The sequence below is a fragment of the Schistocerca serialis genome, chromosome 7, assembly GCF_023864345.2.
Source record: "Schistocerca serialis cubense isolate TAMUIC-IGC-003099 chromosome 7, iqSchSeri2.2, whole genome shotgun sequence".
Classification (NCBI taxonomy): Eukaryota; Metazoa; Arthropoda; class Insecta; order Orthoptera; family Acrididae; genus Schistocerca; species Schistocerca serialis.
Genome location: NC_064644.1, coordinates 271706287 through 271717725, shown reverse-complemented (window position 1 = coordinate 271717725; position 11439 = coordinate 271706287). Strand labels below are relative to the sequence as shown.

General features: G+C 39.6%; 1 protein-coding gene across 1 annotated transcript in view; it reads left to right on the top strand.

The window, feature by feature from the left end:
- Positions 1 to 470: 470 nt before the first annotated feature.
- Positions 471 to 11439, top strand: part of LOC126412688 (sphingomyelin phosphodiesterase 3-like) — a 59313-nt gene continuing 48344 nt past the window's right edge. Inside the window, exons 1-2 of the mRNA XM_050082398.1 lie at positions 471 to 1454; positions 1595 to 1707. Of these exons, the coding sequence (XP_049938355.1) occupies positions 707 to 1454; positions 1595 to 1707 (861 nt within the window). The 5' untranslated portion in view covers positions 471 to 706. The remainder of the gene's footprint in view (positions 1455 to 1594; positions 1708 to 11439) is intronic.

Here is an 11439-nt window from a genome sequence, read left to right as displayed (position 1 = left end):
AATGTTATTACTCTGTTGTTGAATTTTTTAATTATCTGACCATCTGATTAGGATAAAAACAACAATAATAAATAATATTCCGATTTTACTGTGATTATATAAAAATATTGTATCCCATGTATAATTTATCATAGTTATAAGCTGACGAGTCTCCTGTTCATAAAATCAATGATTTAACTTGTACGTTACGAGACAATAAAATTCTGATTCCAATATTACCCCTGTACTTATTGAACAGTGAATGTCCTGATTATTGTTTGTTCACCAAGAGTATGGAAATATACATATCCCATTTTTTTAAAAAAAAATTTCCTGTGTTAACTCGTTTGCCGTCTCACTTTTTGCAGGCTCTATTATTGCACGGAAGACAGTAGAAAGGTTCCTCTCTCTCCCCTGCGGATAAACCGACTGCTAAAATCGTGACCTCACCCGTACTGCCGCTAGGTAGTGTGACTTTTATGTTAAATAAACCCTATGATGGTGATGACAACAAACCATAGATATTTCTGTGCAAACAGCGTATAGTAAACACTAAACAGTGGAGCAGAAGCTGATTTGTTGTTAAAATACAATGTCAGTGTTGGGGTAGATTGCGTTTTCTGTGAACTTGTCATGAAATGTCTTGTGTCGGCAACTGAACGCGGCAGCCATCAGCTGTTTCGTCATAAATTGTAATCAGAACAGTGATTCGCGTTCGCGAATAGCCATGGAAGAGTGTGATTGTAGTGAGAAACATCTTGACGACGCGAAAGATGATACACCAGAGCTACAATACAGGCTAGATATTGCAACACGATACTACAGCAAAAATGCCGATTTATTGGACACGATCTCGTACAACTTAATGCTGCCCTGGGTAACATTGCTCAGTTTGTTATTGTCATGTTGTGTTGTTAGAGAATCGGCAGCTAGAAGTGTTGAAGATAAAATAATGAACATAATTATGGGAAGTATTTATTTGCTGCTTGTGATAGTAGTAAGTCCAGTTGGCGTAATTGGCATCGTTTTGTGGTTGATAATTTGCCGTAATTTCAAACAAGAGAAGTATACCTTCGTGGAGGTCAATTCAGACTGTGAGTCGGCTTTTATTTCGAAGAGAAATGAAAATAAATGTTTCACATTTGGATCGGCCAATGTATTATTGGCACCAGAATTTGTCTGCAGATTAAATAATGTCACAGACTCAAAATCTAGAGCAGCTGCTATCGCGGAAATATTCACGAATCACACAGGAAAACACTTGCATAACTTAGACCAAGAAGATGCTGGTTACGAAGTATGTAGTAAACTAGAGAGTTTGCATTCAGAAGTTCCGTACACGGACTTCTTGTGTCTCCAGGAAGTGTGGGAACGTTCTTATGCTTTAATATTAATTGACAGGCTTAAAGATGAGTTCAAATATTTTTTATATGACGTCGGTGAATATTCATGGGACATCAATCACTGTATGTTAGGTAAATTCTTCAGCTTATACATTACAATGATTTTTGTATCGTATGTACGGCCTCTGTTAGTACGTAATTGCATGTATGATTGTTTATTGTAAATAAGAAATTGAAGTATGAACTAAATCTCATATTTTTGTTTGTTAAAGGCAGTGGTCTTATGTTTGCAAGTAAAAAACCCATACTTGCGGCAGACTTCAAGACATTCTCATATAGAACGAAGCATGCGAAATACACTTCTCAAGGAGTGCTTTGTGTGAAGGTTGGTGTATCTGCTTGTGTCCTACCTATATAAGAAGATCTGAATCAAATTTAAATAATGTGGGGCCTGGATCTATTCATTTTTTGTAAGAATATATATTGGATTGTAGTTTCTATTTGTGTCGTGATGAGAAAAGTTTTTCCACGTGAACTATAACAGGTATAGTAGGGGAACAGTGGGTATTATAGGCCATTTAAGGAAAAATGTAAATTACAAAATATATTTGTAGCTTAACGCAGTTATGAACGAAAAAATCAAATTTTCAACTTCTTTCCTCTAAGTAATAAAAATATATTTAGCAATATATGAAGAGAACATAACACAAAATATAATTAGAATTAACCGTGCATTTTGGGCATTTTAAAAATTGGCAGGTGGCATGGGCCACACCAATATGATTATGTTTGTAAATTAAGAATACTGTTTTGAATAAATCTTTTATTGTTTAATAGTATATACAATGTATAACTAGTATAGCTCATTTACTCTATGATTTATTTAGCTTACAGAGATCACAAAAGTAAAACAGCAAGTCATCAATGTCTGCACAGAGCTCATGTGCCCAGCCTCCACACTTGTTGCATTGAATCTAGTTTTCCTCATAGCTTTCTCCACACACAATACATTTTACATCTACAACATCTTGAGAAGTGTTTGGTGTAGGACTGTCATTATGGAAAAAAATGATTCGTACCTTTTTCTTCTTCTTATTGATCATCGTTTGTTCTTGTTTTGAAAATTTCATTTCTCTCTTTTTGTGTTGTGCATTTTCCTTTTGCTCTTCTGAGTCTTTGTTATCTGTCAGTCAATTTTTTATTGGAGTTGATGTTAATATTTCGCTTCTCTCTGCCTTTCTTTTCCAACATGTCAACCTGTTTTCGCTGCAGGAGGGCAAAGGCAACACCACTTTTAAAACACTTGCAAAATCAGAATGTTCACTGGAATGTAGTGCATTGGAGGAAGTGGTGGTCTCTCAAGAAGTGATTGTAGTTTCTGCCAGGGAAGCAAGCTGAGGGGGAGCTATGAGAGGTGCTGGTGAGATCGATGTGGGTGTCTTGGGTGTAGCAACAACAGCCCCATCAGACGTCATCTTGGGGAGAGATTCCTGTACAATGTTGGTAACACCACTGCCTATGAAGTCCAAATCAGTAAATATGTCTGGATTTGTCGGGTAAATGCCAATCCATTGAAATCCATTTTCACCAATATCTAGTTGACACATTTTCTTGTAGGCATCAGCTACAAATTTGCAACACCAAAGTCATTAATTCTTGACCCTGGATTAACCCTCATCCACAAACTGCAAGCAGTGTTGTAGCAGTTTTTGAGAGATTTGATCATATGGACAGTGTTTTCCAGAGCAAACATGATATCTAAGTCCTTGTGACTGGCATGCCCATCTACAATCAGTAAGAAATGATCTGCTGAGAGCTTTGTGAAGGAAACGAAGTGTCGATGCCAGTTAAGAAAAGCCTCAGGTGTCATCCAACTGCTAGAAGTTGGAAAAACTAATGATTGCAGTTGGAGCACCAATCAGGAGGTGCTCATTCATTAGTTTCCTCGGGAAAATAAAAATTGGAGGAATAAATTGCCCAGTTGCAGGCATGCAAAATAGAACTGTAACATTACGTCCCCTCTTTCCAGAAGTAATTTTACCCATTTAATATTTGCCTTTCATTGTAATGATCTTGTCATTTTCATGCACACATGATACACCAGTCTTGTCTGTATTAAAAATTTGAGGTGGATGAAAGGAATGCTTTTTTAATAGAATTTCAAACTAGCTGAAGAACCTTTCAACCTGTATCTTATTAAACCCTGCACACCGCATCATTCTAGTTGATTGTGGTTTTTTGTAGGTCAAATATGGGTGCTTCTTCACAAAACTGGTATAAAAATCTTTTCCATCCATTTTTGTCCTTTTGTTGAATCTGTGACTCACGATTAATTTTTTTGTCAGGTCATAGGCCAGTTTCAAAAACTCTGTTTTGAACAGGGGCATTAGACACGAATCTAAATCTGTTAGATGAGCTACTAACAGTTTTCACATCTTTCATCAAAGGTTGCCTTAAAAGCCTCCATTTGTGGTTTCATATCAGTTGGCTCATCATTTGCTATAGCTTTTAACTTTCTTTGCAGAGTGCTTCTAGGTACATAGTATCGGTCAGAGGTGGCTCTTTTGGAAAATTTATTTTCCGGTACACTTGGAACGGCATTTTTTGTATCATTCTCTGACTGTTCTCCCCAAACTTCACTTTCTGGTATTTTCTTAAATGTTGGCATAGTATCCTAAAAAAGGCAATGAGTTCCATGGCCCATACCACATGTAGCATGGCCCATATTACCAGATTCACACTGGTATGAAAACATGATAGTAAGTGAAGCATTTTAGAGCAAACAAAATGCAATTGTCAATGTCTTACATTAACAGAGTAAACTAAATAACAGCTCTAGTTTCATAAGTATATTCTTACTGTAATTATTCAGGGTGATGTTCTGTCTCTAATGACATCGTTGTCGACGGGACGTTAAACACTAATTTCCTCCTCCTCCTCCCTCAGGGTGATGTTAAAAACTATTTGGGGCAACAATTTGTTGGAGCACAAACAAGCAATAATCACTCACAGACGATATGATACTGGGAATCAAAATAACTCTTTGCACATGATGAAATTGAAGTGGTGGCAAAGATTACATTGTGTACCGTGCTGCTATCTTGTAGTGAATAGTCGAAAAACCAACTGGCCCGTGCTACCCGTCGTTCCACTATTTTGAAGACTGCAGACTACATTAAGATGAATTTTCTCACTCGCACCGCTTAATGACTTCTTGTTGTCATAGGCTTATTCAATGAGTTTGATATTTTCTTGAGTTGTTGAACAGAAAATTATTAGGCATTTTCTTTATATGAAAGACATAACACAATGCTCAGAATATTCACTATGACAGCTTGGTCATTGTGAATGATTGATGGTCAGTTCAGTGCTGTAGAAACTATTATTAGGACTGTTTATTTAGTTTTTAATAAATTGAAGATTGTTTCAGCTCAATCATGAAGTGCAGGCTACATATCCAAGAATCTTAGATTTGATACCTGGTCAGTGCTTAGATTTTTATGTTACTTATCACTTCTTTCACCATTGCCAACATTTGTTTATGTGACAAATAGTGAATTCTACAATGATTTGGAGTCCACACTACACTGCAGGTCCTCCTGCAACTGGCTGCATAAATAATTTCAGATGTCAGAAGACAATGGCATACCACCTACAACAGGACCAGGTCTAATTAAAAGACAGTCATGTTGATACCAAACTCTGGGTTGATGACATCTTTATGGGTACACCACATACTTCTCATGTAGACCCTTGATACACACTTCCATGTGGGAGTTATGCCTTTTCATCAGCTCAAGGCACAAAAAAATTCTAGGCGTGAGAAGCCTGCAAAATGTATACGATCTTGACAGGTTTGGCCGAATTTAAGATGATTTAAAATTACTAGAATTAATTATGTAAGACAAATATTTGGATTAGATGTACAACTTTTGTATTCAGTGCACCGTAAAAATTTCAAAGCTCTGCCATTTACCAATTTGCGCATCACGAGGTTAAAGTTGTGGAAAATTCAGTCACAATAATTTTTCAACTACTTTGAGACTACAATATTTGTAAAACACTATATTGTTTATGTAATCAGTGCAACTTTTACTATAGTATTTATTGATTTTACATATAACTGCACGTAACTTATTGCTTATCTTGAAAAATATCAAACAGTTTAACAAGTGCATTCTTTATAAGAAACCTACAAATATTTGTGCAGTAGTTCAACTTTCAAGTACAGCTTTAATTTTTGATCTCATAAGTGGAACAGCAGTGATCAAGACCATCTTCAGACTAGTATGTAACTCTGAAATTAACAAAGTGGACCAGGAATAATACAGCTATTCACCTTATATAGCATTAAGCAACAACATAGCCATAAAATAAAAATACAGTGCGTAATTTTTGAAGTCATAAGTGGAACAACTGTCATAAAGACCATCTTCATCCCAGTGTGTAACTCTGAAATGTACAAAGTGGACCATGAATAATACTGCTATTCACCTTATATAGCATTAAGAAACAACGTAGCTATAAAATAAAAATACAACATGTATATCCCCTTTGGTGATGCGTGGACCCAATACACAGAGCCGTCTCATCACCAGTAGTTATATACACGTAGTATTTTAATTTTGTAAGTATGTTGCTTACCTAATGCTGTATAAGTTGAGTGGCTGTACTATTCGTGACTTATGTTGTTAATTACATAATACTCTGAAGAAGATCTTTCTATGACTGAAAATGATTAACAGAAAAAAAACACCGTTTGTGACCTAGATGGGTGTTTTAACAAGTACAGCTTTTCCAAAAAGTTTCATTGGTTTTAAATATAACAATTCACTTAATGCATTTTGATTCACCTGAAATATTATGACAAAAAAGGTGACAAATGAACATTTAATTGCAAGTGCAAGAATTGGGTTCTGTAATAGGTTGAATTTTTAACTTGGAGACCCAAGCCTGAAGGAAGTGTCTTTGGATTTCAGAGCTAACACAGATACAGTGTTATTGTCGGCAAGGACAGGGGTAGAAGACTAGTATGAGGCAGGTATTTCACAAGATGACTCAGCAGCTGCACAAGATGGAAGGAATTCAGCAGATAGAGCATGTAAGGATAGAGAGAGGGAAACTGGGTAGGAAAGGAGAGGAATGTGGAGATGAAGAGGGAGATGGGTGGGAGAAAGGGGGAGAGGGGTGAAAAAATGGGGGAGAGAGAGAGAGAGAGAAAAAGCCCGCATGGATAATGGAGAGGGGGGGAGGAGGTGAGGGAAGGGTCAGGAAGTGTGGTAGGATAAGACAGTACATGATCTGAATGGGGAAGGAGTGATGTGGGCAGAAGACAGATCAGAAAATGTAAAGTGAGCTTTAGGCCAGGGGGATTGTGAGAGTGCAATATATGCTGGAAAGAGAATTCCATTTCTATCTGTGTAGTTCAGAGAAACAGGTAATGTCCAAATGGACTGTATAGTGGTGCAGCAGTTGAAGTCATTGGTGTTGTGGTGCACAGCATACGTGGCAACTTGATTGTCAAGTTTGCGGTTGGCCAGTGTTTGACAGTTGGCATTCTTGTGAGTGGACAGTTGGTTACTTGTCATTCCCACATAGAAGGTGTACACTAATTGCAGCACAGCTGATATACAACAGGGCTACTTTCAGTGTGGCCCTGCCTTTTATTTGGTAGCAGATGCCCATGACTTGACTGTGATAGGAGGTGGTGGATGGCTGTATGGGACAGCTTTTGCACCTGAGTTAAACACAGGGGAGTGACGTGTGAGGTCAGGGTGGAGTGGAGGTTGGGAAGGTGGTGGATCGCTACTTTGGGTGACATAGGTAGGATTTTGGAAAGGATATCACTCATCTCAGGGCATGGCAAGAGGTAATCAAAGACCTGTTGAAGGATATGGTGGAGTTTTTCAAGGCCGGAGTGATACTGGGTGATTAGAGCTGCGCTGGTTGGTGGTTAGTTACAGGGTTACTGGTGTCAGAGTAGAAGGTGGCACAGGCAATCTTTGTATGGATGAGCTGAATAGAATATTATCTGTCAATAAAAGCTCTATAAGGTTATCAGTAAATTTCAACAACTCCTTCTTTCCACTGCAGTTGCGGTTGCCATGGTGGCAACGTTGTGGGGAAGAGACTTTTTGACATGGTACAAGTACATCTGTCAGAGTGAAGGTACTGTTGATTGTTGGGGCACTTGACATGTACAGACATACATATAAAGCCATTTGAGAGGTGGAAGTTCGCTTGTTGAGTTGACAAGGACCATGTGAAGTGGAATTGGGAAAAGATGTTGAGGTTATGAAGGAAGGAGCACAGGTTGTCCTTGCCATGAGTCCAGATCAGGTTGTCGTCGTCATGAGTCCAGATTATGAAAATGTCATCAGTGGATCTTAACCATACAAACAGTTTTGGGTATTGACTGGAGACGTAGGATTCATCTAGATGGCCAATAAATAAGTTGGCATGGGAAGTTGCCATTCTAGTAACCACGGCAGAACCTGTATTTGTTTATATATTCGGCCTTTGAAAGTGAAAGTGAAGGAATTGTAGGTCAGGGTGTGGTTGTGGGTTTTGTGTCAGGAGGACATTGAGGAAGGTAGTGTTCCATGACCGTAAGGCCATGAACATGAGAGATATTGGCGTATAAAGACATTGCATCTGCAGTGACCAACAAGGAGTCTGATGGTAATGGGACAGGAACTGTGGTAGGGCTGTTAAGGAAATGAGCAGTATCTTGAATGTAGGATGGGAAATTGTGGACAGTGGTTGGAAGGAGTTGGTCAACAATGGCAGACGTTTGGTCAGTTGGGGCATTGTAGCCAGCCACATTGGGAAATAGATAAAAAGTAGGAGGGGAGGGTGGGGTGGGAGGGGGGGTGGGGGTTTGCAGGTGCAAGGAGAGAGATGGATCAGGTGTTAGGTTTTAGGATGGACTTAAGACTTTGAGGAGCTGCTGGAGGTCTTGTTGGACCTCTGAGTTAGGATCATTAATGTAAGGTTAGTCTACAGAGGTGTCAGAAAGTTGGCAGAGACTTTCAGCCACATTGTCAATAAGGTTTGATGATCATTGTGGTGGTTCCTTTATCTGCAGGAATGATTAGCTCTGGATTGGTCCATCCCAAACCTGTCACCTGAATATGTCTGTCTCCTCACACCAACATCCCCCACCTTCACACTCCTACCTTTTGCCTACTCCCCAAAATCTATGAACCCAACCCCACATGTCTCCTCACAGGTTGTTTCATTGTGGCTGAGAATAATGCTTCCATTGAACAAATCTGTGCCTTTGTTGGTGGACAACATCTCAAAACCATTGTCCATAACCCCTCTCTTAAATTAAGGACACTACTCACTTTCACTGCCTTTCCACAGTTCCTTTGTGTTACCACCAGACTCCTTATTGGTTACTTTGGATGCCATCCTTATGGCATTGTGACCACTAGACACTTATCTCCCCTAACGCCCTCCTGATACCAAACCTACCACTTCTTTCCTAACACTCGTAGCTAACCACATCCTGACCCACATTATTTCACTTTCGATCATCAAGTCTATAAATAAAACCATGGTACTGCCATGAGTGCTCACATTGCACCTTCCTGTGCCAACTTATTAAAGGGCAATCTGTAGACATCCTGCCTTTCCGTTCAACACCTAGAACCTTTTGTCTGGTTCAGATTAATTGATGGCATTTTTAGGGCAATCTGTGCTCCTTCCTGTATAATCTTAACACCTCTTCCCAAATCTGTTTTACCTGGTCCTTCCACCTCTCAGATGGCTCAATAAATACACCCATTCATATCAAGCACACCAACCACCAACAGCACCTCCACTTTGACACCTGTCACAGATTCCATGTCAAAAAGTCTGTTTCATATGGCCTCGCCACCCATCGACATTGCATTTCATGTACAGTGGAAAGCAGGAGTTGTCGAAATGTATCGATAACCTTGCCAGAGCCTTTATTGACAGACAGTATCCTATCCGGCTTATCTGTAAATATATCTCCTGTGTTGTCTCCTCCTTTGACACCAGTAACCCTGTTAACTTCCCCACATCACTCACAGTAATGTTCCACAATCCTCCCAACCTACAGAATATCCGTGTCTATACGTCCGTGTATACTCTGCAAGCCACCATATGATGCATGGCAGAGAGTACTACGAACCATTACTAGTCATTTCCCGTTCCACTTGCAAATAGAGCAAGGGAAAAACAACTGTCTGTAAGACTCTGTATGAGGCCTAATTTCTCTCATGTTATCTACATAGTCATGGGAAATGTACATTGGTGCTAGAAGAATCGATTTGCAGTTGGCCTCAAATGCTGGTTCCCTAAACTTCTGCAGTAGTGCCTTGTGAAGAGAGCATTGTCTTCCCTTCAGGGCTTCCCATTTGAGTTCATGAGGCATAAGCTTAATACAGGGTGTTTCATAAAGAACACGAATATTTTCAGTTCTCAGTTCGTAAAATAAGTAGTTCCAGTACTGTGATCACCCACATGTGGTTTTTGAAATGTAGGCTTCTTAATACATTATGTTAACGCTTTTATGAGAATTTGAAAAGTGGAAATACAACATTTGTTTTACATAGCTTCAACTGTGGCAAAAGCTCTGTCATACCACATCTCAAAATCTGTGGTTCTGACTTTTTTCTCATCAAAGGTACCAGTATGGTGTTCCAGTTGTACCATCACAAATCATGCACTGAAACAGTAAAATATATGACTATGAAGCTTGGGACTTATCTTTGCAGATCCCTCAAGTGTAGATTATAGATGTTCAATATGTCCTCCTCCAGCAACACGACCGAGCGAGGTGGCGCAGTGGTTATACACTGGACTCGCATTCGGGAGGATGACGGTTCAATCCCGTGTCCGGCCATCCTGAATTAGGTTTTCCGTGATTTCCCTAAATCACTCCAGGCAAATGCCGGGATGGTTCCTCTGAAAGGGCACGGCCGACTTCCTTCCCTAATCCGATGAGACCGATGACCACGCTGTCTGGTCTCCTTCCCCAAAACAACCAACCAACCAACCAGCAACACGAACACTGTCTCATCGATACTCAAATTCCTCCCGGGTAAGCATGTCCGTCATCACACATGTTACGGCAGTATGGATTTGGTTCTTCAACTCTTCTTGGTTCTGTGTTAGTGTTAGTATGTAAACATTGTCGTTGTTGTTGTTGTTGTTGTTGTCATCAGTCCTGAGACTGGTTTGATGCAGCTCTCCATGCTACTCTATCCTGTGCAAGCTTCTTCATCTCCCAGTACTTACTGCGACCTACATCCTTCTGAATCTGCTTAGTGTATCCATCTCTTGGTCTCCCTCTACAATTTTTACCCTCCACGCTGCCCTCCAATACTAAATTTGTGATCCCTTGATGCCTCAGAACGTGTCCTACCAACCGGTTCCTTCTTCTTGTCAAGTTGTGCCACAAACTCCTCTTCTCCCCAATTCTATTCAATGCCTCCTCATTAGTTATGTGATCTACCCATCTAATCTTCAGCATTCTTCTATAGCACCACATTTCGAAAGCTTCTATTCTCTTCTTGTCCAAACTATTTATCGTCCATGTTTCACTTCCATACATGGCTACACTCCATACAAATACTTTCAGAACCAACTTCCTGACACTTAAATCTATACTCGATGTTAACAAATTTTTCTTCTTCAGAAACGCTTTCCTTGCCATTGCCAGTCTACATTTTATATCCTCTCTACTTCGACCATCATCAGTTATTTTGCTACCCAAATAGCAAGATTCCTTTACTACTTTAAGTGTCTCATTTCCTTGTCTAATTCCCTCAGCATCACCCGACTTAATTCGACTACATTCCATGATCCTCGTTTTGCTTTTGTTGATGTTCATCTTATATCCTCCTTTCAAGACACTGTTCATTCCGTTCAACTGCTCTTCCAAGTCCTTTGCTGTCTCTGACAGAATTACAATGTCATCGGCGAACCTCAAAGTTTTTATTTCTACTCCGTGGATTTTATTACCTACTCCGAATTTTTCTTTTGTTTCCTTTACTGCTTGCTCAATATACAGATTGAATAACATCGGGGAGAGGCTACAACCCTGTTTCACTCCCTTCCCAACCGCTGCTTCCCTTTCGTG